At 40.6% G+C, this 25,669-nt stretch overlaps 3 protein-coding genes across 4 annotated transcripts; 2 read left to right on the forward strand and 1 right to left on the reverse strand.

Moving 5' to 3' along the window:
- The first annotated feature begins 2,463 nt into the window (after positions 1-2,463).
- On the forward strand, positions 2,464-11,965 carry suz12b (SUZ12 polycomb repressive complex 2 subunit b). 2 transcript variants are annotated; one of them, XM_005936435.3, is made up of 17 exons: positions 2,464-2,769; positions 3,012-3,156; positions 3,576-3,622; positions 3,726-3,790; positions 3,934-4,002; positions 4,122-4,171; positions 4,675-4,760; positions 4,846-5,077; positions 5,325-5,430; positions 5,531-5,636; positions 5,756-5,933; positions 7,729-7,814; positions 8,252-8,395; positions 8,746-8,903; positions 9,558-9,756; positions 10,361-10,440; positions 11,187-11,965. In XM_005936435.3, exons 1-17 carry the CDS (start codon positions 2,755-2,757, stop codon positions 11,491-11,493), a joined length of 2,073 nt encoding a protein of 690 aa, XP_005936497.1. In that variant the 5' UTR covers positions 2,464-2,754; the 3' UTR covers positions 11,494-11,965. The 2 variants fall into 2 exon arrangements, with proteins under 2 accessions (XP_005936497.1, XP_005936496.1); XM_005936434.3 differs by having other exon boundaries at positions 2,465-2,769; positions 7,726-7,814.
- A 1,188-nt stretch (positions 11,966-13,153) lies between these two features.
- On the forward strand, positions 13,154-20,167 carry atad5b (ATPase family AAA domain containing 5b). Its single transcript, XM_005936436.2, has 14 exons — positions 13,154-14,613; positions 14,708-14,953; positions 15,049-15,145; positions 15,249-15,331; positions 15,438-15,586; positions 16,312-16,474; positions 16,603-16,868; positions 16,962-17,055; positions 17,130-17,194; positions 17,370-17,544; positions 17,626-17,744; positions 17,832-18,607; positions 19,021-19,179; positions 19,897-20,167. The coding sequence occupies exons 1-14, from the start codon at positions 14,073-14,075 to the stop codon at positions 19,973-19,975; spliced, it is 3,012 nt and encodes a 1,003-aa protein (XP_005936498.1). The 5' UTR covers positions 13,154-14,072; the 3' UTR covers positions 19,976-20,167.
- A 127-nt stretch (positions 20,168-20,294) lies between these two features.
- tefm (transcription elongation factor, mitochondrial) lies at positions 20,295-23,127 on the reverse strand. The gene is made up of 5 exons (XM_005936437.3): positions 22,954-23,127; positions 22,247-22,731; positions 21,224-21,373; positions 20,913-21,091; positions 20,295-20,788 (listed from the first exon to the last, which is right to left on the reverse strand). Exons 1-5 carry the CDS (start codon positions 22,994-22,996, stop codon positions 20,527-20,529), a joined length of 1,119 nt encoding a protein of 372 aa, XP_005936499.1. The 5' UTR covers positions 22,997-23,127; the 3' UTR covers positions 20,295-20,526.
- Positions 23,128-25,669: the final 2,542 nt, after the last annotated feature.

Consider the following 25,669-nt stretch of genomic DNA (forward strand, 5'->3'; position numbering starts at 1 on the left):
TTTATTTTTTTTAAATACTATCGTCACGTTTAGCGTGGAATAAACGGTAAAACAAAAAAGCATTTTCTAATTACAGTGCAAAAGGGAAAAAAAGCCAACGAGTGAGAGAGAGAGAGAGTTTTGAGATGCGAGAGATTTATGACGTTTAGCATGGAGTTTATAGTTTGTGTGTTATGTTGTATTGTGTAGTTAGTGTCTTGTGTAGTCATTGTTTTGTTTTGTGTGTCAGTGGGTACAAATGAAGGCCACAAAGGTAGATTTCAATGTAAACACCATCTCCAGGTGGAAAACCAGAGGAGTGATACATCTCCTGTTGTCAGGCCTGCAGAGTTTATCCCTGCGGTGTTCTCCTCTGTCTTGTGTCAGACAAACAATTTTTTTACTGGCACAAATAATTTTTATCGGGCATCCTACTGTGACAACTGATTGTTCTCTCATTTTAGTTATAGTAGTATTTTTAAATGGTTGTACAAACAAACAAAAAACACCAGATGCATTGGCTACATTTTTAGATAAATAGTTGTATATAACTTTATAATTTACAAAATTTGTGCATAAGTTTTCAAAATTTACAATTTATATTTGTATTTGAAGTTATGAAAATAATTTGCTAAACGTGTCTGTGGTTTTTACAGTTAACCCCCCCCCCAAAAAAAAAAAAAAACAACTTCTCGGATGTTATGTTTTGTGTTTGATTTCAGATCAGTTGTGTTAATATAGTATGTCAATGAAAAAATAACTGTAAATTCAGATACACGAGGTTGAGCTAAAAAGAATGATACCAAGCAACGCAAGGGAAAAAATAATTTAAAACAATTTGAAGGTGAAATACAAATGTAAATCAAAAGTACATAAAAATGTGAATTCACATGTTTTATGTCACTGAAAATTTTAATTATGTGGGCTACAGAAAATAATTAAGTGATAGACTATATTTGTATGAAACGTGTATACTTACTGCATTTGAATAATTTTACCCATATGTAACACTTGCATGTGTGTTTTTCAAAAAAGGCTTTGATTTTGCCACCCTATTTGATTTCCATGCTACCATCATGCCACCCCCAGAAAATTTCTCTAGATCCGCCCCTGGTTGAACGCTTTGGATACAAAATTAGAGCGACAAAGCTGACGTAGTTTGGACATGTGCAGAGAAGAGGTAGTGGATATACTGGACAGAGGATGTTGAATATTGAGCTGCCAGGCAGGAACAAAAGAGAAAGACCTCAGAAGAGGTTTGTGGATGTAGTGAAGGACAACTTGCAGAAGTTTGGCGTGACAGGTGAGATGGAAAAGGTGAGATTTAGCAGATGATCTACTGTGGTGGCCCCAAAAGGGAGTATCTGAAAGAAAGAAAGAAAGAAAGAAAGAAAGAAAGAAAGAAAGAAAGAAAGAAAGAAAGAAAGAAAGAAAGAAAGAAAGAAAGAAAGAAAGAAAGAAAGAAAGAAAGAAAGGAAAAAGAAGGAGTACAGCAGCACTTTTCATGTAATAAATCTATAATAGGACACAAGGGTTCACACATTAGTCTCCTTTGTGTTCTTATTCCTCCCTGTGCCACCCCATTAATAAAAAAACTACAACAAAAAACCTAGAAACGCCCGTGAATAACGTAATATTTTTTCTAACGTCTTCCATGGATTAGAATATGATCTTTTAAAAATTACAGTAATCGTAGCATTTATACCACGTATGTAAATATTACAGTTATTGTAACCTGCTGGAAGAGTACAATCTGTTTGAATAATGTTGACATTATTAAAAACTAAAAAGTAAATGTTAAGTTTTTAGGTTATTTGTTTAATGTTCTTAGCGTCCACATTTTATTACTAACATAGATTTGATCCACACTTTTCTACTTTTACAGCACAATTTAACCTACAGCACCTGTATCCTTATGTTCTACTGAAAATATTCGTACAAATGTGAAGTACCTCTCAACAACAATGGGTCAATGCAATAAAACAGAAAATATAAATATTAATTCCGACTTCATTTGCTATTATCTTTTCATTGATAAATAAAGTAAAAGTAAAGTGTGCGTGTTAGTCCCCATAGGGAAATAGTTCCTCTGCATTTAACCCATTCACCCGGCAGTGGGCAGCCACCAGTGCAGCGCCCGGGGAGCAGTGTGTAGGGACAGGTACCTTGCTCAGGGGTACCTCAGGGTAGCCGTTCAGTGGAGTCGAACCGCCGACCTTCCGATCATGGGGCCACCACTCTACCTACTGAGCTATCCCTGCCCTATATAGTCAGACTGAATATATTTGGGTTCGTAGGGTTTATATTGTGAATTCTTGAGTACATTTTGTGAATGACAGAGCTCTGGCTGCTGTGTGCTCGTCTGGTTATGATGAATGCAGATGGACTCGATTTCCCGCAAAATCGTGGAAAGCGAGAGCGCGTTGTCTGACGTCACTGAAGCGAGTAGCCAATCAAAGTTCTGCATTGGCACCGCTCATCTCCTATTGGCTGACAACTGACCAGTGCTCTGTTGTTCAGTACAAATTGAAGGGATACCGCATTGAGAACAAGTTATAGATAGAATATCAATAATCGGGTCCAATATACCCAGAACTACTGGTAGTATTTCGGACGGATGAATGCAGAACAGCTTCGAGTGTCCGGAGGTTTGTTTTGAAGTAAACTATGCTAGCACTGCTAGCTAACTAGCCAGCGTCTTGTCGCCTCCTCTTCACAGGTTTCTGCTGTTGAGTCTGCCAGGCTTGTGCTAGAGGCAGCGAGGCCAGCAAATTAATGCCATCAGCCAGGGTACGTTACTTTTTTTATATACCCCATATTTGCCACTTTACAAATTTTGGAAGCTTTGTTAACGGCGGTTTGATTAACCGAATAAATAGTGCGGTAAAAGGCAGGCTAGCGTGTTAGCGCTGTGCTTCTAGCCGTTAGCTCGCGTGCTAATGCTAGTGTTTTGCTAAGCTAACTTGTTGTGTTTCCCGCACCTATGCCTTAATCTTTTTTCTTCTAACGTGTGGTGTTGTCTCACTCCGCAGAACTCAGGTCATATTATGAGCGGGGCCAGTTGCAAAGCTAACGGCGCCGTCTACCCTGCCTCATCAGCAATGATGAACTCTGTAAAAAAGCCCAAGATGGAGCAGATTCAGGCCGACCATGAGCTGTTCCTACAGGCCTTTGAAAGTGAGACTTCACTACTTGTTACATTATAATACAAGTTTACGGTTTAGGTTCACGAGAGACTTTCCTGTGCTTTGCGTGATTGTTCCGCTACTCTGATCACTTTTACTGTGATTTATTGTGGGGTTTTTTTTAGTTGCCTTTTTGACTGTCTGGCATTTGGTTTAATTCCAAATGGAGTCCTAAATATTGTTTTTAACTTAACGTAATGACTACTGTAGTAAGGTAACAATTATCAGACTGAAATCAGGCTAAAACACACACACTTTTTTTGGGGGGGGGGGGTGTCATGTCAAATTAGTCACCACATACCAGAAGAAGTGTTGGCATGTGAGAAATGCACTACATAGATGGGTTTTTCAGATCAAGTCTGTATGAGAGTGGTGTGATACTGTCTAAAACAAGACTTGTTGTATTTCTAGAACCAACTCAGATATACAGATTTCTACGCACAAGGAATTTGATTGCAGTAAGTGAATACTCTACACATTTATATCTTAATTTAACTGCTTTAAACTGCTGATGGAAAATGACTGATATCCGCCCACCCTCTTTTTTTTTTTTTTTCTTAGCCCATATTTTTGCACAGGACACTCACCTTCATGTCTCACAGAAATGGTCGAACAAATGCCAGAAGGTATGGAGTCTGGAGAAACGGGAATCCTTCTTTTTTTCTTTTTTTTCTTTTTTTTTTGTCATAACGATGCACTGTCATAGTTGGTTAAAGATGATTTGTTCCTGACGATGTTTGTGAACAAACGTTCTCTGACTTCTTTCCAGGAAAACATTCAAAGTGGATGATATGTTGCAGACAGTGGTGAAGATGAAGGGGGAGCAGGATTCTCCAAGGTAACACAGCTTTACATGTGTTGCATCTGTTTTCTGTATTTTGTATTGAACAAAGCTAATAACAGTTGTAGCACTTGATATGACCTAGTTTCACCTGTGCATTTTTTTTTTTATTTTAGCTTGTCCTCACATCTACAGTTAACATTCACTGGGTTCTTCCATAAGGATGGTAAGCACATGTTAATCTTCACCAAGTACCTGTGTTTTGTGTATTTCCCTATGAAAGAAATGACTCAGAAATGCTTAGGTGTGTCAGAAATTTCTACAATATTCAGCTGTTTGAAATTTGGTTTTGCTTTGACACATGTTAAACAACCACATTGATAGAAATGACAAAAGTAGTCACTCAGAAGCAAGGCAGAAGAACCTTTTTTTTTTTTTTTTTTTGTGCCAACATACTGCTATGCAGTCTTACAGTTGTATGTAGTATAACATTAATTGATGTTAAGAGATATGTCTGTGAAGGTTCTCAGTCCAAGGTCAACCATTTGACCCTAGAACTGAAGAAGCTTCTCGGATGAGAGGTGAAACGTCTTCAAGCAACTTAAAGAAGTCCAGACGCTTTTCTTTCCAAGCTCCTTAGATGTTAAGAGATGCTTCTTATGTATATAAGAAAGAAGGAGAATATACAGTTGTTTGTGATTGACACAAACTCTTCTTGTTTCCCTCTAGAAAAGCCATCTCAGAATTCAGAAAATGAACAAAATTCTGTGTCCTTAGAGGTGCTACTTGTCAAAGTCTGCCATAAAAAACGCAAGGTAAAGTAAAACACTGGGTCTGTCACTTTTGGCAACATATCAATGCATCTGCCGTTGCTCACTTGTGGTTGTTTTTGTATTTCAGGATGTCAGCTGCCCGATAAAGCAAGTGCCTACAGGTAAAAAGCAGGTGCCTTTGAATCCCGACAGTAACCAAACCAAGCCCGGCTCCTACCCTTCCTTACTGGTTCCCAGCAATGAATTTGAGCCCAGCAACAGCCACATGGTGAAGTCCTACTCGCTTCTGTTCAGGGTATCGCACACAGGGAGAAGGGATGCCAGTGGTCTAGTGAATGGAGAGGCCAATGAAAACATTGGTAGGAATCCCACAGTAAAACCTTTTCATGCTCTGTTTTTGACTGTGCACCATTTAGATGAATAATTTAACAGTGCAGTTTGTTGGGAGAGTAGCATAAGGGATTGAATATTCTTTCTGTGAGCATCTCATCTGAAAATGATACCAGCTGTAACTGAAATAGTTGCTGGCTAGATATTACATTCTTGGTCTCAGTTGTTATTTGTTTGTTTGTTTGTTTGTTTGTTTGTTTGTTTTTAAACATGAAGATGTAACAGATACTCCTACTAGAAAGAAGCGAAGTTCATCCCATAGGGATGAAGGAGAGACCACAGAGACCTATGTTGCACAGATGACCGTCTTTGATAAGAATAGGTAAGGATTTGTACTTTCTTTCCTTTTTAAGTTCTAAATATGTCCCTCTTCCAGTCGCTTTTGCCTGTACTCCTCAAAACATGCACTGCTTTGTCCACAGGAGACTGCAGCTGCTGGATGGGGAGTATGAGGTGTCAATGCAAGGGATGGACGACAGCCCTGTGAGCAAGAAGCGAGCCACATGGGAAACCATTCTTGATGGGAAGGTAGGCTGGCTGGATTCGGTCTCTGAAAGGAAGGTGTAATTGTGTTTGTCATATTGAACTTGAATGCTAATTTCCTTCTTGTCCACCTCACTGCTTCACTGACCATGACTGTCCCACAGAGACTGCCACCATTTGAGACATTTTCTCAGGGACCCACATTGCAGTTCACGCTGCGTTGGACAGGTGATGGCAGTGGAAAGTCCACTGCTCCTGTGGCTAAACCCCTCTCTACGCGCAACTCGGATAGCTCCAGCCCTATGGAGACCAGAACCAGCAACCACCGAACTGCCCTCATGAGTAAGTACAAAAACAATTCACGGTAGCTTGAACTTAGAAATTTAGAGCAATGCAATGACGTGGAAAAATTCTATCAGTGTGATGCTATCGGTTTTTCAAAATCCCTGGATTACATTTTATCTTATATTACATTCAAGAGGAGGACCAGAAAATGTCCAGATGACAAGAGAAGGCCAGATCTTCTGATTAATTAAAAGCACTGCAAAAGGGTTCAGACAAAACACCAAATAAAGAGATTTCCTGAACAGATTCTCTGACAAACCCGAGTGGGTCATGCTTTTGGATTATTCGCCCACTATGATGTTGGTGTGGGATGATCTATTTGTAACTGAATCTGGCAAAAGGCGCTGTGTAAATAGCTGTTGAGTCCCTTTCAGACATGCTTTTCATCCCATAAATGTGCAGGCACCTCTGCACGTCACCATCATGTTGGAACAATCCCGTGAATCCTTCTGTAAAAGGCACAATGTCGCTACTTAATTATTTATTTATTTTTTGGGGGAGTATTTTATATATATCAGTATTTGGCATAATGCTTCCAAATGAGCAAAAAGCAGTTATGAGTCACTGCCTGACGTCTCATCATTAGTAACTGTGTGTGGACTGACATGTGTGCATACACACAGTTATGAGTTGGTCCTATTAATTATCTCTAAAAGCTCGGGTTGTTTTGATATGGTGAGTGCTAGCCATCTGTTTGGATGTAACATTATTTACATTGACTCCAGTGCTAACTGATATACTTTACTTACTAATGTTACCATTTTGCAGTGGTGCTCCTCAGCCAAAGTGTCCCCTAGCATTAGTCAGAGCCCCTAATGGCTCAATTTATTTAATGCTAAGATAGTGTAACCATGTCATAAATGATCTGTTTGCGTTTAGGTTGGTTTTGGAACAGGGGACCAGAGGTCTCTGCTGTGAAGCTGGATTTTGGCTTATCTCAGCAACTTGAGGGTTAACCTTGGGTTTTCAGTACTACAAAGGTGGATTACTTCTTACGGGAGTAGCTCGCCATGGTAACTTATGCTGCGTATATAACCTGCTCCAGGACAGGTTATGTTCCAGATTAGAGATCAACAGGTATGAAATCGCTGACTATTGAGCAATAATTATTTTATTTTTTTCTGGAACATGGCAACACCTTTCTTGGAAGATCTCTCGGACTTCTGCGCACAGAGTAGGAGTGTCTAAAGTGTTTGTTTTGCGAATGAATGTCAGTATTCAATATGGGTTCTTATATGGAACTAAATATAACTAACGATGTAGTTAAAGGAACGCTTGACCTGCCTAGTGAGGGGGTGGGTTAGTATCTCTCTCATCTCTTTCACCTTAAGCACTTGTGATTGTTTCTCTGTGGCTTAACCTTTCATCTGCACATCAAGTTTTAAATCCTGTCACTTATGCTCTCCATTTCAGAAATGTAAGCACTCATCCTCCTTTATTTGCTCATTAGGTGTGCTTCTACTCTTGTGGTGGAAAGGAAACTCTTTTTGTGCTCTGTGTTGTAACAAAGGTGAAATTCTTCAGTGACCGTGTGTTTTTAATGTCATCAGGTCATTACATAAACATGTAGGTGAAGCTACAACAATGTTACGTATTCCATGTCTGAAATGGGCTTTATCAACAGGTGTATTTGCACTTAGATTGTGTATCTTTTGTTACTGGGCGGGGAGGGGGGGAAATGCAATTTCTCCTTCTCAAAGAAGCCCTTCAGTGTGTTTACAAAAAAAGTCCACATAATTTGTTATTTGGTGACTCTCCAAGAATTAACTTCTCCATCTGTTCCTGTCAGCAGTGAAAGAGTCAGTCAGCACAGACATTCAGACGAAGAAAGAGCAGGTCCCATGTGAGCCGCGACAGAAGCTACGTATATTTTATCAGGTACACCACACAACAGTAAGGAATACATTTGAGCCTGGCACACTTATTATAAGAACCATTTGTTTAGGTTGATAAAAATGTGCAGTGTCTTTGTGGTATGTTTTTTGGAGCTGTTTTAGAATTACTGTCATGTTTTGATCCCCCCCTTCTTTATTTATTTATTTATTTATTTATTTATTTTGGTGTAATCATTAGTGGTGCAACGAATCAAAAAATCTCACGGTTCGGATTACAGATCAACCGTGATCCGTTGCACCACTAGTAATCATTCACCTTTTTAAAACTTAATGTAGCGGCAATTTTTAGCTGTTGGGTGCTTGCCCTTAGCGTGTCATAAGTGACAGTAACTCTGATTTTTATGACCCTGCTTTACATCTGCTGTAGGTTCACCATCTCTGGTTTATCTTGTAGTAAATCAATGGTTTGTTCTTCCTCAGTTTCTGTACAACAATAATACGCGGCAGCAGACGGAGGCAAGAGATGATCTTCACTGTCCCTGGTGTACCCTGAACTGCAGCAAACTCTACAGCCTGCTCAAACACCTCAAACTCTCCCACTCCCGCTTTATCTTCAACTATGTGGTAAGAAATAAGTGTGTGTGTGGCTGGGCAAGTCATGAGTCTTCACAAGACATCATGGGATCTCACACAGTCTTAAAGTTCAAAGATGGTGTGTGTGTGTGTGTAATCTGCAAGCTGTATCTTAAAACACTTGTATAAACTATACACTTGTGTTATGTGTTTTCAGTCTTGTCAGTTAAAGAGTGCAAGGAGAATGGGATTATGCTAATTGTCGTTATTCCTGATTTTTCCTCAAATATTTAATCTGTTATCTAATCACATCATTTGCTCCATATTAAATATTAACCATTGAATGATTGTTTTACCAGTTGAATGGTTGATATAGTTCTTATTTGTTTCTTAATCTGCAGCCTCACCCTAAAGGAGCAAGGATAGACGTTTCCATCAACGAGTGCTATGACGGCTCATACGTTGGCAACCCTCAGGACATCCACAGCCAGCCAGGTTTTGCTTTTAGCCGCAACGGCCCAGTCAAGAGGACCGCTGTGACTCACGTACTGGTTTCCAGGTAGACACACGACCTTCAGTCAGAGTTAACAGAACGGACTCATTTTCCTCTTCGTTTGTCTGTTAATGAAGGGGTAATGAGCTGAATTAACGTTAATGACGTGATCATGCACACTAACCATGGTTTAAACAGACTTGGAGCAAAAGTCTGAGGAACTTGGCAGGAAGGCAACTCTAAACGGATTAGCTCTGATATGTTCTTATACTAATGTATCGGGTAGAAATGAGTTTGGTTGATAATAGTCTGGAAAGCCGAGATGTAATTGTCTGATGAAAGCATACACCGACAATAGTGTGAAGAGTTTTTACTTGATTCCTTTGAGGGGAGTATCTTCATATTTATCATAAACCTTTACTTTAAAAGTCACAAACCTTAACACGTAAAACTTCATACGCAAATTATGGCAAAAAATCCGGACAAGTGTATAAAAACCCCCTATAAATTTATATCCTAGTTTTAACAACTGAGCAAATGTTTATTTTGGTGAGGATGCAAGGTTACGTACATTTTTATTAAAGGTTACCTCAATTCCACCTCAAACTAGGGATGCTTTGAAAATATTATTTCATATGTACGACAGTAAAATTATATATTTCTGAAATGTCAGCCTACACAGTGTTAAATACAAAATGAATTTTCTTCTTCTCTTGTTAGGCCCAAGAGGACCAAACCAAGTCTTTCAGAGTTCCTGGAGTCTGAGGACGGAGAGTTGGAGCAGCAGAGGACCTATGTCAGTGGACATAACCGCCTTTATTTCCACAGTGATAGCTGCATGCCCCTGCGGCCTCAGGAAATGGATGTAGACAGCGAGGATGAAAGGGATCCAGAGTGGCTCAGGGAGAAAACTGCCACGGTGAGAAACCAGTGCTCATAAAGTCATTTTTACCCAGTAAAAGGCTGATTGTCATCAACTTCAGTGAAGGAGAAATGATTCACCAATGAAATAAATCCAAAGAAAAGTTGTGATTGTGTCCTTGAATTTCCCAGACCCCCACAATTGGGATGAGAGGGAAACATTAAAAAAAAACCCAAAGAAAACTGAGAAATGGCAAAACAAAGATTTCAGAGTTACCATAGCAACAGAGTGAGAAATCATTTGGGTCTGGCCGGTCACCCATAAATAACTTGGAGGTGCTCAGGGCAGAAAAACTGCTGCCAACACTGAACACCTCTTCAGCTTGTTCTTCAACTGATACACAACATGTGTCACTTCATTATTGATCTCACCGAACCCTGTAGAACAAAGTCTGTTAGTTACACTTCTGACAGGAGTGACAGAAAACCTGTGAGATTAGCCCCTGATAAGTTTTCATTACTGCTTATTCACAATTGTAATGATGTAAAACTCGACACACATTACACTGTTTTACTGTTACATTTGGCTTATATGGCAAGTTGTTCATATTGGAGTGTATCTTAATTGAGTATCATTTATTTATTTTCTTTAATTACTATAGCAACTGGATGAGTTCACGGACGTTAATGAAGGAGAGAAGGAGGTGATGAAGCTGTGGAACCTGCACGTCATGAAGCATGGGTATGCTGAATATATCAGTTTGAAGCAGAGATTTTGCAGGATGCTTATAACGGTGTAGCTAGTTTATATTCAACTGTGTCAGGGTTTGTTTGTTTTTTTCCTCAACTGGGTGAGGGGAAAACATATTGGACTTTATTTATTTATTTTATTTCTTAACTTTTTGCTCTGGGAAACTGTTTGCAAATAATAAATGGGATTAAACAGGATGTCGTCACAGACAATTCCAAACAAATCAGAATATGCTCAATTTAATAAACCACCCAGCAGTCATATTGTAGTTTTTACATATTTTGGTCACAGTGTGGAGCCTCTAAAACCTGCATTCTTTCAATAGCCAGCAGGTGGCGACACATTTAGTTGTAAAAGAGTCAGATCATAGATGTCTGTGAGAAACATGTCTCCATTATGAGTGTGTCAAAAAGCCTTGGATTTGATTGTCAGTTTCCAGTCTGTTTTTTGTTTTTAAGGCACATAAGGTTCTTTGTACATTATGTTAAAAGTGGTCCCAGAGTAAAATCAGTAATGCAAGGTATCCTCTAGGGCAGGGCAGCCTTTGGTTGACATGTAGCTACCACACGCACTCATGAAATCTGGTTCCAAAACATCAGTGCTGGAGCTGCTGAGCTCAAAGCTTCTAATGGTAGTCCGCAAATTAATGAGTGACTTCAAAGTAGCTTGATGGTGTTTTTACAGCCTCTGACTGTAGAAATGCTGGACTCCTATAATTTGATTATTCCCCCCTTCAGCTTCATTGCAGACAACCAGATGAATCAGGCCATCATGCTTTTCGTGGAGGACCGCGGCGCTCACATCATCCGGCGCAACCTCTGCCGCAACTTCCTCTTGCACCTAGTCAGCATGCACGACTTCAACCTGGTAAGCACATCCACCATCGATCGTGCGATGGCCCGACTGCGGCAGATACAAGAAGAGCTGCCGGAAGTTGAGGTGGACCAGCAGGATCAGAATCCAGCAGGAGCCTGTAATGGAAATGTCATCACCCCAATTGGGGGACAGCAGGGCAAGAGGACAAAAAGCGCTCTAACAGACTGATGTAAAGCTGGCTGGAGGGAACTATGATTGTTGTATTTTTCTGTATTTTTCTTTCCCCCCCTCCCCTGCTCCCTTAAATGGACTTTACCGACATTTTGGTGCTTAGATAGGTGGGAGAACTGAGCAGCAGATGAACTGACTGGACACAGATCAGTATACAAGGTAAACAAGTTTTCGGAACTTGAACTGAACCAAATATGAACAATATAAAAGTGAATTGCCCACTTCTACACAAACCAGGAATTTGTGGACTGAATGATGCAAGTTGAACCTACTTAATATGCATTTTGTAGGAGCCATTGAATTATCCTTGTGTCACTGAGAGTAAACGAATGGGAGTGTCTTTTACTGTGGCACGACTGCCTTCGGTATGATAGACGGCTACAGTTAAAACTGTACTGGTAACATTGTCACTGTTTATTTGTACACGTACATAATAACCTTGATTAAAAATGTATCCTTTTTAGATGGTTATTTTAGCACTTGGTGTTTGTATTTAGAAGGCTTACCTTGAAATTGTCATTTGGAAAGGGGGGAAAAAAATGTGATCGTGCTGCGTCAGCACTTGAATGCAGCTTTTTCATGATCATCTGTGGAGGGCTGGATTCGCTGCTATGGATGACATTTCAAAAGAAGGGCGATACAGTTAAAGGATTGTGGGGTTTCCTGACAAGGTTGTCAGTGTTGTACTGTAAGCATGGATCCTGGACTACAGAATAAAGTAAGATTTCAGTCCAGGCTAAAAAAACAAAACAAAACCGAAATTACATTTCATCATGTTTGACATTGATGATAGTGCAAGGAAAGCCAAGGAAGTCAAGTTTTCTGAGTATTTTGTTTGTGGACAACCAGCAGCACATCACACCGTGTGCCGTGCAAAGCATCAGAGAAATGAATGTCGGCTGTTTTCTGTTGTAGGCACCTGCAGTTTGTTTGTTTTTTTTCCTTCCCCCTACTTCAAGCTCTGAGAACATTGGAGACACATTAATTGAATTTTATATTTTTAAACGTGGGTTACGAGTAGCTGACAGAAATGTGTATAGTGTAATCACATCAAATGTTTAGCTGTGCCCCATTTCGCATCTAGTAAAGAACAGGTTGCAGTTGTCATGTCAAAGCAATATGGTGTTGTTTGGAGGATTTTTCAGGTCCAACTAAGTTGTTCTTTTAGTTTCAGTTGATGCCAAAGGGGAATGTTTTCATCATTCTCTTACTTCTGTAAAAAAAACAAATTTAAAGTATGTATAATTTTTTTTTTTTCATAACACTTCTTTTGAGGAAAAAAAAAGAAGCAGTAGTTGTGTTTAGTAGTGTGCACATAAATTGGTGAACATCACCATTCAGTTTCATCAGAATTCCCTTGTGGACAACCAGATTAACAGTATATTTCTCCCTCTGCCCTCCGTTAGCCGTGGAGGCTTTCTGTGTCCATGTGGAAAACAAAAACGTTGTTGTCAAAACACCCTGTGGAAAATTGTGGCATATACACTCTGGATAAGGGGATTTTTATATTTAAAGAAATAAAACATTTGTCCTTATCCATTCCTGTACTGTTTTTAGATGTACTGGCTGCAGGACTGACTGACTACCCTTCCACAATTCACAAGAATCACTACTGCTGCTCGAATATTGTACGGATTTTAGTGAAACCTGTGCACAGTGAACACATCTAATAGGCCTTCAATCAAATTGTAGTCAAGATCACTTTAGTTTGTGCATTACAGCCAATTAATGACAAAACTGCAACTTTCTGTACATTTCTCCCACTGAAAACGCTACGTCTAGATGAACAGAATCAACTTTTGGGGACCTAGAGATGATTGTTAGTCCCAGAAGACCAACAGTTTGGCACTAACAACCATGCCACGTTCAAGTAAATCACTTTTTTTCACCATTCTGGTGCTCAGTTTGAAACTCACCAGGTCCTCTTAATCACCTCTATAAGTCTATAATTACTGAGTTGCTGTCATGTGATTGCCTCATTTCAGATATTTTAATAAACAGCTGAACAGGTGTACTTAACAAAGTGACAAGTGAGTCTATAGAAGTAGATACACAAGACTGAGACTGGATGGTTTCATATAAAAACATGTCTATGCTACAAAAATGCACTACAGGTGACAAAAGCTGTAAAATCTAATACTGCACTTTATTCTATTTGAGTAAAAACATCTGTAACTAGCTGGTCTGATGACTTTAGAGAAAGGTTTGTGTGGTTTTGGGAACTTTTGTAACTAGTGCGGCAAATCTGTATCAGTGTGGGATATCTGTGTACACACGATCTCTGACTGCAGAGAAACACTGCGCACTTTTAAAGCGTCACTTCAGCTCTGCGGATGAATGTAGCACTGACTGTACTCGTGTATTTCCATGTCCTATATTCCTCATACCATTTTCTTCTTACATACATCCCTAACTAGCTAGCTTCGTTTGAAAGAAATAAAAAAACCGATATTTCTGTGTTACGCGAACGTCGCACAAATGACGTCATACGTAAAACCCAAGCGCCAAATTCAAAATGGCAATAGCCAGCCTGCAAACTAAAGCCTTTTTTAAAAATTAGTTTGCCGTGTTTTACGATGCGAAATAAACTCAGAAAGGTCAAAACAGTCAGAGACTCAAACTTCCGGTGCAAAGACGTGACGCAAACTGCCGGGGTTATAGTTTTATCAGAGTCGAGCTGCTCTAAAGAGGAAATCTCGCTGGATGCAAAAGATAAAAACGGCTCAAATTCAGCTACATGGCTTTCGGGAACACGCCCCCAACCAGTCCCGGAGATAAGAGATTCTTTGTGCGCAAAAGGAGCTAAAATTGCTCCGATTTTCTTACGAGCGATACAGCAAAGAAAGCGGAGCAGCGACGGGGAGCTGGACCAGCCTCTGGATAGCACGCAGCAATCCGTGCTCCCGCTTCAAGGTGATAACGTGCAACCAGTAAAACGTCCACCTGCAGTTTCTCACGTGACAATAAAGGACGGGTGTCAGGGACCGCTGTCACCCTCAGTTCTGCACAGCTGCCTGGAAGAAATCCAAACTTCTAATCCAACATTTCCAGTCCAAGCTGTGCTCAACACTTTGAGGAAGAAGGCAGGAGAAGGGCTGCAGGAGCATGCACTCACAGGTTAGACTGAACAACTGTCTGTACATTTGCTCCTCAGTGAGGATATAATTGTTCCCCTTTCTTTCCTCCTCATATCCGCATTATCCCTTAAAAGAAAAGAGAAAACGGGTAGATGAACTCTTGCAGAGGGTACCGAAGCGTCTGAGGTCTGCAGAGAGTGCTGCAGATGTGGGTCACTCGTCACATCAGGATGTCCTGGGAAGCAGTAGTGTTCACCCTGCAGAGAAACAGCCCAGGTGCAGTAAGCTGAGTCGCACTCGCAGACTGAAGCAACAGAGGGCGAGCCAACCAAGTCTTGATGAGCCGAACATAATGAAAAGCTGTGATCCTCTTCAAAGAAGTAATGCTTGTCTCATTCAGAACAGTTTGACATGTGCTTTTATTCCCTTTAAATTGCAGGAAATGTACTTTTTTTCTCTTCTTTCTTCTGTCTAGATTTATTTTTTGAGGATACGCTGTGGACAGATAAGTACAGTCCCCAGCATTCGAGTGAGGTCATTGGTAATCCTGCATCTGTGAATAAATTGTACAGGTGAATTTAAGATATTTTACACAAGTCTAATTGATTAATTAGTCTTTTGAAGTCAGCATCAGGAGTGTAAACTTTTTATGGATGTTTTCTTCTTGGAGTTCAGTTGGTTAAGGAAATGGAAACTAAGAGCCGCCCGTGACAAGGAGAGACAAATGGAGGAAAAGAAGCAACAGGAAAACAGTAATGGTATGAACTGGTTCTTCACTGTGAAGCTTTGCTCAGTCAGACATGTTATTCTTTTTTATTCCATGCGTGTGACTTTTGGAAAAGTAACAAGTATCCTTTTGAGCAGAGTCATGGGATTGTGGAGACTTCCAGGGTGAAGCTGGATCAGACGATGGCAGAGAGGACCCACTGGGTAACACCCTGCTGATTACAGGACCGTCGGGTGTGGGCAAGACTGCTTTGGTGTACGCCTGTGCTCAGGAGCTGGGCTTCAAGGTGGGATTTGCAAAAAGGTCCGGTGTTTTTTAAGCGATGCTGTCAAAGGCTTGTGAGAAATCAGTTCCACCAAACATGGATTCATGTTAGGATGAATCTTAATGCCAGATCACCATCCCAAACATGTCCAATAAAACCTTTTTCCCATTTAAGTAAAGCAAAGAATCCCCGTAGATAACCTGTTTAGTTCATTGTAATATTAATAACGATGATCCTTAACATGAGTTTGATTTCACTAACTTTACATAAAAACAAACGACCCCTATGAAACTAAGCTGTGGTTAAACAGCTAATTTAAAATGGCAACAGACAGCTGTAATATGAAATGTACAGAAGTTCAAATTTAAAATTGAATCCTTCTCACAATATATTACTTTTCTACTGGTTGAAATTTTTGTGGCTCATCCCAGAAGGTATCTATAAAAAAATCAACACCTGATATGCTCGGAGTCTCCAATTTTAAAACTGGTAAAATGTGACATTTTTGACTTTGATCAGGTCTCCACTGGAGGTGGTAATAACCAGACACCCCACAATATGATATTATCACAACACTTCACTCACAGTGACAATTTTTTGTCAAATTATGTCCTCAGAGTTAAACTGTGTCATTCTCTGTTTTATCCAGTAAGATAAATTTCTCTCACTTCACACTCTCACTAAAACCTGCCATAAATTTTTTTCTCCACCACTAGTCTTAATGCTTTGGTTTCTTCTCAACCAAGGTGTTTGAGGTGAACTGTTCCTCACAGCGCAATGGGCGCAATGTTCTGTCCCAGCTAAAGGAGGTTACCCAGTCACACCTAGTGGAGACGTCGGGGAAAGACCAGCTGAAACCGGCTTACTTCAACACCAACACCTGCACTTCTAAATCTGAGATTTTACTAGGTAGAACATCAATGGTGATGATCATTTGTTTTCATTGTAACACGAGTAATCAGAACCCTCAGTTCTTTTACTGAAAAACAACAGAGGCACAATTTTACCGTACAGGTAATTATATTTTCTGTTAACAGGAAAAAGGGTGCTTCCTAAAAATGTCACTTCCACCTCAAAAAGAAGAACATCACAGAATTTGAGAGGCTCTCGTCGCAGCGCAAAAGCAAAATCAGCCACAGTCACTCTGACTCGCTATTTTAGGATGAAGGCCAAAGCAGATCACTTACAGTCTGGTTTCCTGTCACCATCTGAAACGCCAGAGAACAAGAAACTGGTCAACTCATCGTCAGGCTCTGATGTAGCAGAGAAAAAGACAGCCACTTCACTTATTCTCTTTGAAGAGGTAAACCATTTCTGAGCACGACACCGTTTGGCATATAAAGCCACACGTTAACCGTGTTTGCTTCAGATTCACTGTTATTGCTTGCTCTTGCAGGTTGACGTTATATTTGACGATGACGTCGGTTTCCTTGCAGCCATTAAGGCTTTTATGAGTACCACTAAAAGACCAGTCATTTTGACTACGAACGGTATGACGCACACGCAGAGTTTGAATTTCACTTTTAAAGATGAGCTGTTGGTTCTAAACTAGTGTCTTCCTCAGATCCCTTATTCAAGGATCGATTCGACGGCAGCTTGGATGAAATAATTTTCAAAACTCCATCAGCAGTAAGTCAAAGTTACCTCGACCGCCTCACACAGCTTCAATGACAACTGCATGCATGTGTTTGACAGTAGCGCCGCTCTCTTCTTGCATGTTTGTGCTATAGAAGAAGAAAAATGTTATTAGAACTTTGTTAATAGAAAAATAACTCAGTCTGTCATTAACTCCATCTTTTCGAAGGTGAATATGTGCAGTTACCTGCAGCTGGTGTGTCTGGCTGAGGGAGTGCAGCTGGATTTGGGTGACGTCAGCAGCCTCCTCAGACTCACCTGTGGTGACGTCAGACGCTGCCTGCTGCAGCTGCAGGTCTGGGTGCAGAGTGGTGGAAGGTCTAAGAAACCCATCTGTGTGCAGTGTAAGTTTCTCCAACATAAAGCATAAATAACATTTAAAACAAAAAATTTTATGTTATTCTCTGTAAATCTTCCTGTTTTAGACTCAGATGCTGCTGAAGGAGAACATTTAGACTCATTGCCTCCGTACAAAACAGGCTGCTCTGCTAACATGCTGGGTCTTTGCGGTGGAACTCCAGAACATTTGCTGAACCTTCTAAAGGCAAGTATTTGTTTCTCTGCATAAATCTTCATGATCATTTCTCCAAATGAAATTAACGTTTCCGATCTATCGTGTTTTGATTCTCAGTCCTCGTCTAAAAAGCACATGAACGAGCTCTTGATGCTTCTCGCTGAGAGCTGGAGACGAGGCGTGCCGCTTCTCTATTTGAACCTGGAGCTTCTCCTGTCTGTAGCAGCTCAGCATACTACGGTTCGATGCTTGGAAACAGTAGCTTATTCCAGGCTGCAGTGCGAGCAATCTGATGTTGGGCTTCACATCGAGCAGCACAATAGAAGCATTTATCAAAGGGCTTCACTGACCAACAGCAAATCTGTAAGCCATACGTCAAAGCTTAGCAGAAGGAAGTATAACAACACATCATCTGACAGTTTGGGCCTTGAAAAAACATTCTCATTCAGTGGGACAACTTCAAAAGCTCTGCACTCAGGCAGTACGGCTCAACAGATTGCAGCTAAAGAGGAGAGTGAGTGTTTAGACGCCCTGACTGACTTCTTTGACATCATGTCCTACCTCGATGCCACCCTGCCGCCCACAGGGACACGTGTTTCCGACTCCTGCGCACCCGAGTCATTTGTGTGGACAGGAGCGGCGCTAAAGGCTGGTTTGTTGGATGAGATGAGGGAGGGAGAGGACAGCAGCTACAGTCAGGAGAGGCTGTTGGACATTCAGGCTGCTGCTGAAGGTTTGGGGTGTCACAGGTGCTTGTGCAGAGCGTCTGAAGCATGGACTGAAGTGCAAAAAATCAGACAGGTGCTGGAGGACAAAAGGTGGGGGAGACTTGCATTGACCTCTTCTAAAAGACACAGTCTCAGCTTTAGTTTTCAGCCTCTCTGTGAGCCAAGGTGAGTCTGCTCTCCACCTCATCTTCTGAATGCCATTTCAAGTTGTTTATCATCTTTCCATTTCAGTTGTCCAGTCATACTTAGTTATCATTGCTTAAGTTTCAAGGATGTTGACTTCTTTTAAATGCTTTATAATGTAAGTATAAGGGAAAGCGCCATTACATGACATTCATTTGATAAATCCTTGTCCAAATCCATTTAAAAAGCAAGACACTGACCAATGAAAGGTTAACAATTTCAGTTAAATAACTCAAAGCATCTTTAGTGGAAAAGTACATAGAACTTCATTCTACCTGCGATGTCGCTCCAGGATGAGGGGGGCTTATGAATGCACGTGGATGCTTCACTAAACATTTCTAATATTGTGCACATTATAAAGCAGAACACCAATTTCTTTGTTCTCGTGCCTCCAGTTTGTCCCAAAGAAGATTCAGACTGAACAGGACGGTTCTCAGCAGTAAACCCTTTGTTTTGCTGGGGAACAGACGGGCTGTGTGTGTCGACTACATGCCGGTCCTCCGCTCAATCTGCCGCTTACATAAAGCACAGCAACAGAAACAAGAGCCACTGAGGTGAGTCAGACACAAGGTTTAAGAGTCCGAAAGTAGGGGACAATCATAAATGACAGGAAATGGAGATGGATTTCATGTTACTAGTGAGGATGTAATATCACAATAAGTTCATGTGAGAGAGAATGGCAGATAACCTCCCTGAACACCTCAGTGTAGATCAGTGAAGATGTGGTTGAACAACATTTAGAACAGTTTCTTAGTTTGTCCAGGAGTATATCTGCAGAGACCACCCTCACTAACTTCTGATGCACACCCAGTCATTTAGTTTTATAAGCAGAAACCACTCGTTTCAGAAAACCGCTTAAAGATTTACTCATAGTAGGCTTTCAAGGGGACAAGAGTTAAATAACACCACTTCTTCACACTAGGGCTAACACACAGAGACAGACAACCTTTCATTCTCACTTTCACATGGCCAATTTAGTATCTCCAGTTAACCTAACTAGCCCGTGTCTGGACCATGGGAGGAAGCAGAGGTACCTGTAGAGAAACCGCACAGGAAGTCTTTTTGTAAAACAACTTGTTCCCTTGCTGCTATGATTCTGTCATGAATCATAAGCCTGACATAATAAGAAATCTAGATTGATAAATAACACTACACCCCAGAAGGGAGTGGAGGAATGTACATTTAGTTTAAGAGTGAATAATCCCTTTAAAATATATCTAACATTTTGTGCATTTATCTAATACTTTACATACTAATTTCTCCCACAATAGGTGTATGAACTACCTCAACAACATTCACCTGGGCCTCTCAAAGTCAACTATGCAGCTCCTGGCAGAAGGTTTCACGTGACTCCTAAAAGACTATTGAACCTGACATCATCTCTACCTCAGTTTACTCCTGTCAGTATTTATTTTAGTCAGATACTGTGAAATGAAATTAACGTGGTTTATTTGAGGAATCATGTTTTTTATTTATATGTAAGTGCAACCATTAAGTAAATAAAAAGTTTGCCTTTTTTTTGGAAAATAAAACGAACAATTTAAAAAAAATTAAAAGAACGAATAACCAAGGAACCAAAAGGGGTTTTGAAAAAAAACTTTAAAACTTTCAACCCTTGGGTTTAACCAAAAAAAAGGTTTTTAAAAAAAGCCAAGAAGAAAACCCGCAACGCCCCTGTCAGGGTTAGTAGCAGAAATAAACACAGGAGCAGCCCTTATACTCAAACAGTACCCAGAAAACAGCATTTGAGTGTTTTAAGTCACAATAAAAATATTTAATTCTTGAAAGTTATCATTAATCTCCAAAAAGTTCAAAGGGAAAAAAAAGTTCAAAAGAACTCAGAATGCCATTTCTGAGGTTTGTTGGTTGTGTGGTGACGAGACGAGTCCAGCTAGTGGCTCTCAGGAGCAGTCGCTGAGCAGCTCATAAAAGGCTATAGCCTGAAGGAGAGCGTCACAGAGTTCCTCCCCTCCTCTTCTGCTGCCCATCTGGAAGGAATTCCTGTACTTCACCAGCAGATCCTGGGGAAAGTTTATTCTGGGAAGCTTCTGCGTCACCGACTCTGTCATGAGCTGTCGAACTGCCTGCGCCCCGCTTGTTCGAGACTCACCTACCATCAGTCCAAAGTGGCGCCCTACAGCAGTCCTCATCATGTTGAGAACCCTGTAAAGGAAAGGAGAGAATTTCTGGGTCAAGTTTCTGCATGCACGCTCGCTTGTGCAGGATTACAGATGTGACCAGCACAAGTTCAAACCAAATACTTTTGATATCTTTTTTTTAACTTCACCTGGGAGGAATGTTGGATTCTGGCAGGGAATTTTTGGGCTCCAGCAGAGCAAAAAGCATGGCCTCCACAGCCCTCATGTGTGCCATGATGGGGAAAAGAGCTGTGTTTTGGACTGAAATGGAAGATTTCTCTATTATGTAGAAATCTGCTGATGGCAGGAGGGCCACAACTGAAGACACCTGTTGGCATCACAGAATTAATGAATTATGTTACAGAAACAAAGGTCCAAAACACAGTGACTGTTAGTCTACATTAACGTTCTCATTTAGCTAGACTTTACTAGAAATAATATGCTCTACAAAAGTACTTACATCATGCAAATAAGCAGAAGCCATGTAAGTTCCCCTCAGGAAATTCGGACAGTCCACCTGTTGCCAGTCCAGTACACTCATTCCACGGTCCACGTGTGCCCAGGCAATTTTATTAGTCCCACATATGAGTGACACTATGGAACTGGCATCCTGCATCGGCAAATACAGAATCATGATTAGAGAGCATTATCCTGCTCTTTCTTTTCATAGTTAATATTTTCTTTTAACAGCTCAAGGTTATGAAGTAGACAGTAAACCCTATCACAGTAAAGTCCATCACCAGCTATCCAACATCCTGTGATATTTGATTTTTACAATATCATGTTTGCTTTTCCAAGCATAAAAGTTGGCCCCAAAGATTTAAACTTCTGCCAAAGGAAAATCAATGGGGCTGCGATTACATTTGTTTACGTGGGGTTTAATTTACTGAAGCATGAAAACATTTATCACGTGTTTACAAAAAAAAAAAGCAGGGAGAAAGACTTCTAAGCAGGGTGGCAGATTGTTAGTCTTGAACAGTACACGTGTACCAACCTATGTGCATATCATGTGCAAAAAGCCTACTTTGAGTCAGGAAGAACCCACTTATGTGGTTCATAATTCTCATAGATCATGTAATTACATAAAAGAACATCTGTGTCATCCAAAATATGGGCACTGTTGACAGAGGATGGCTTATCAACAAATAAAACGAGATTAAGTGCAAACAATTAAGAAAATAAAAAATCCTAGAATTGCCCGTGATCATACAGACCACTGTAGATATTTCAAACACAGATGTGTCAAATGTTGATCGTCTAGCAAGAAGTGATTTCTGTTATTTGTCAAATAATGATTGAATTGAATTGAATTTTACTTACTTACCAAATCACAATAAGATGCCTCAGGGTGATTTATTTTGTAAGGTAAAACACCTAAAATAATGCAAAGAAAACAAATCCCCAACAATCATATGACCCTCCCCAAAACAAACAAACAAACAAACCACACACCGGAAATCACCTGTTAACACGAAAAGCTCACCTCTAACCAAGACTTGTCGACCTCTGGCCTGATGAACTTGGCCAGCTGTATCCTCACTTTCCTCTCCTTCTTAACCGTCGGGTTGAGAATGGAGTTGAAGACAATGACAGCACTTTTGTGCTTTAGCAGTGGAACATTCACCACACTTTCCAGAGTTTTAAAGGGTCCGTTTTTAGTCCTGTACTCCACAATGTTGAGGGACTTGCGACCTCGCAGCAGCTTTATCCCGGCCAGCTCTCCTGGCGTGGCGGTGTTGAGGAGCTGGAGGATAGCGTCTCGCTGCTCTGGGGTGTAGCAGGTGTCCAGCGTTCTGCTCGCGTCGTCCTTGCAGGATTCATTACTGGAGGACAGATTAGCGTTAAGGGTCTCAAAGCTCGCCACGGGAACCCGGCTTCTCCAGCAGCATGTGCACTGAAGGTACCGCAGCTCAGGGAAGGAGCCGTACTGAGGGCGGCAAAACAAACCGGACTGTCCCGCATACTGACCTGGAAAAACAACGGGGCAACATGTGTTCAATCTTAGTCTAACGTTTAAGGTGTTAACTTTTACAATATGAGTGTGGAGCTCAGCCAAAGTTACTTAAGGTATACCTGTTCATGAACATTTAAGACCATAAAAGAAGATGCAACTTATAAAGGCTTGCAATGAAACGACATTTTACAACTGGCGATACTAGCTAACGACATATGTGCATTAAAAATTCTTACTTCTTTTGACCAGCGACGACAAAACTCGCCTGGCGACCCACATTATCGTTACTTGAAGTTAAAATGAATATTTGACGGTTTTGCTCGCCGGCATAATGCAGGTGGAACAACTTCGCCCCTGATTGTTTGGTGTCCAACGGTTTTAACTGGTCGGTGTGGCACAACAACACTTCAAATGGTTCCGGAATGCTGCTTAATCCCTCCCTGGCATATACTCGATGTATCGGACGTCGTAGAAATAAAGGCAAAAATAAAGAATTAGATAATTAAACAAAATAAGTAAATAATAATATCATAAATAATAATAATAATAACTGATAAATAACAGAATGCTCATTTGTCCACTCCCGAGCTGGGTTTATTTATTTTTTTTAATGTTTAATACATAATGATAAACCATCTTTTTTCGACTACTGCATTTAGGGGTGAAGGTCTCCAAACCACACATTATAGCAGGTCTTGCTACCATCTTGTAAACCTCCACTTTCACTCTTGCTGGTATCCTTCTGTTGCAAATCGCCACTGACACACATCTCCACCCACTCCACCCTGCCTCCACTCTTTTCTTTACTCCTCTTGTGCATTGTCCAGTGCTTTAGATGGTTTACCTCAGGTACTTAAACTAATTTTCCTTCAATACCTTTACTATTTGCAGCTTCATTGTTACACTTCTGTCTGCGTCATTCACAAGTATGTATTCTGTATTGCTGCTACTGATTTTCATTCCTCTTCTCTCCTGTGCATACTTCCACCTCTCCAGGCTCCCTTCCACCTGCTTCTTGCTCTCACTACAGATCACAATATTGTCTCCAAACATCGTAGTGCACAGAGACTCCTGCCTCACCTCATCTGCCAACCTGTCCATCATCAATGCAAACAAGAAGGGACTCAGAGCTGATCCCTGATGTAATCCCACCCCCATCTTTTACCCATCTGTCACTCCTGCTGAAACACCTCACCACTGCCTCACTGTTCTCATAGGTCCTGCACCACCCGCAAATACTCCCTCATACTCTGCCACTTGTGACTTCCTCATCCAGTACCACAGTTTCTCCCTTGGCACCCTATCATATGCTTTCTCTAAATCCACAAAGACACAGTGCAACTCCTTGTGACCTCTATACTTCTCCGTCATCACTCTCAAGCAAACTTTCTCAGCATAAAGCCATACTGCTGCGCTCTGATCAGCACCTCTCTCAATAACCTAGCTTCAACAACTCTTTCCACAATCCCAAATTCATCTACAAATCTGAAGGTTGGTGGTTTGATCCCTGCCTACTCCAATCTGAATGCCCTATATCCTTGGGCAAGACACTAACGCCAAGCTGCTCTCCGATGCATCCATCAAAGTGTGAATTTGTGTGAATATTAGAAAGCACTTCAGCATAGAAAAAAATGCTTGTATGAATGGGTTGATGAGGCATGTTGTATAAAGAGTAGAGTAGAAATGTGCTCTATAATAACCAGTCCATTTACCATTTTCCATTACTGCTGTATTTTCCCAGTCATCTGCTAACTCTTCCTTACCACCCAGAGCCCATCTCAACTCTTCCCTGAAATCTGTGCAACATTTTTCCTTCTTTGGTTTCCACCATTTAATCCATTTCTCTGCATATAAACAGTATAGAAAGTAGACGTTCGCTTCTAAATCTGAATGGACACAAAAATCGTCAGACAGTCACTAAGTAAGAATGTTCATCTGTTCTGCATCTATGTGAACAGTTTTTTTTTTTTTTGTTCCGGTTAGCTTAAAATAAACTCTATTCAGTGTTACTACTTTCCTCTAGTTTAATTTAACTGGTATAAGCAGAACTATGCAGGAGCTATAGAGTTATAAACCAAACAAACACATTTTTCCCAAGTGTGTTTAATAAAGCTTTCTTTGTTTATATTTAAGTTTTCCAGCCAACTTCTGTGGAGGAAACAATGAAAGGAAATAGTTCTTTTTAAGGTCCCAACAGGGGAGTCTTGGACCACATATCTTGGACTGAATTTTCCTAAGAGAGACACCGTTCTTCTAACTTTCATGTTCATAGTGGGTTCAGGCAGCTGTTGTTGTTTGAGCAGTTGTTACCTTATGCATTTGTCCCTACGTGCATTTGTCAGCTTGTCAACACGCAGTGCTGAAGATACGTACTGCAGCGGAAACTGCAACAAAAAGCATTTGTCACCTCAACAATTCAAAATATAGTCACAAAATTTTACAGTTGTGCAGCTGGGGCCAAGATGAAGGTCGAGTTTGAAGAGTACTGAGTCAAGGTCATAAAATGTAAGCAGGCTAGTTGACACACAGACTTTTCCCACTTCATTCCTCTGTTTCACTCTGGGTTTTGTAATTTTTAAATTAATAGTGCAATTTGCATCTCCCCCTTTTCTTTATCTGCTGTATGAACGCAGTTGACGATTTATTTTGGCACACCAGATACATCTTATAGACATTTTATTAATATAGTGGCAACTCCCCACAGGAGGTATTTTTATCCGATGTGTAAAAATACATTTTTAAAGGTGGGTTTTGTCTGTCTCACTGACATCTGCCTATCCAGTCTTAATTCTAGCCCAGGACTTAAAGCAAATGAATGCCACTCGTGACAACAGCAGCAGTTAAATTTAGATGTAGGACAAAAGTCTGGCTATAAGTTTGCAACAGTTTGTAAAACTGGCACATAAGCTTGGAGCTATTCTGGAAAGTTCCCTCCTTTTTCTTGCTACTGCT

This window comes from Haplochromis burtoni, unplaced genomic scaffold (assembly GCF_018398535.1).
Source record: "Haplochromis burtoni strain Fernald_Lab_line unplaced genomic scaffold, NCSU_Asbu1 Contig_212, whole genome shotgun sequence".
Classification (NCBI taxonomy): Eukaryota; Metazoa; Chordata; class Actinopteri; order Cichliformes; family Cichlidae; genus Haplochromis; species Haplochromis burtoni.

Coding starts and splice junctions, on each gene's coding strand:
- tefm (XM_005936437.3), bottom strand. CDS start 22,996: ATGTGGGTCGCCAGGCGAGTTTTGTCGTCGCTGGTCAAAAGAA. Junction 22,732..22,953: donor GTCGTCGCTGGTCAAAAGAA/GTAAGAATTTTT, acceptor TTGTTTTTCCAG/GTCAGTATGCGGGACAGTCC. Junction 21,092..21,223: donor CTTCTGCTTATTTGCATGAT/GTAAGTACTTTT, acceptor TGATGCCAACAG/GTGTCTTCAGTTGTGGCCCT.
- atad5b (XM_005936436.2), top strand. CDS start 14,073: ATGCGAAATAAACTCAGAAAGGTCAAAACAGTCAGAGACTCAAACTTC. Junction 14,954..15,048: donor CTGTGATCCTCTTCAAAGAA/GTAATGCTTGTC, acceptor TCTTCTGTCTAG/ATTTATTTTTTGAGGATACG. Junction 17,545..17,625: donor GAAACCCATCTGTGTGCAGT/GTAAGTTTCTCC, acceptor TTCCTGTTTTAG/ACTCAGATGCTGCTGAAGGA.
- suz12b (XM_005936434.3), top strand. Junction 5,637..5,755: donor AAACCATTCTTGATGGGAAG/GTAGGCTGGCTG, acceptor ACTGTCCCACAG/AGACTGCCACCATTTGAGAC. Junction 9,757..10,360: donor TCAGGGAGAAAACTGCCACG/GTGAGAAACCAG, acceptor TAATTACTATAG/CAACTGGATGAGTTCACGGA.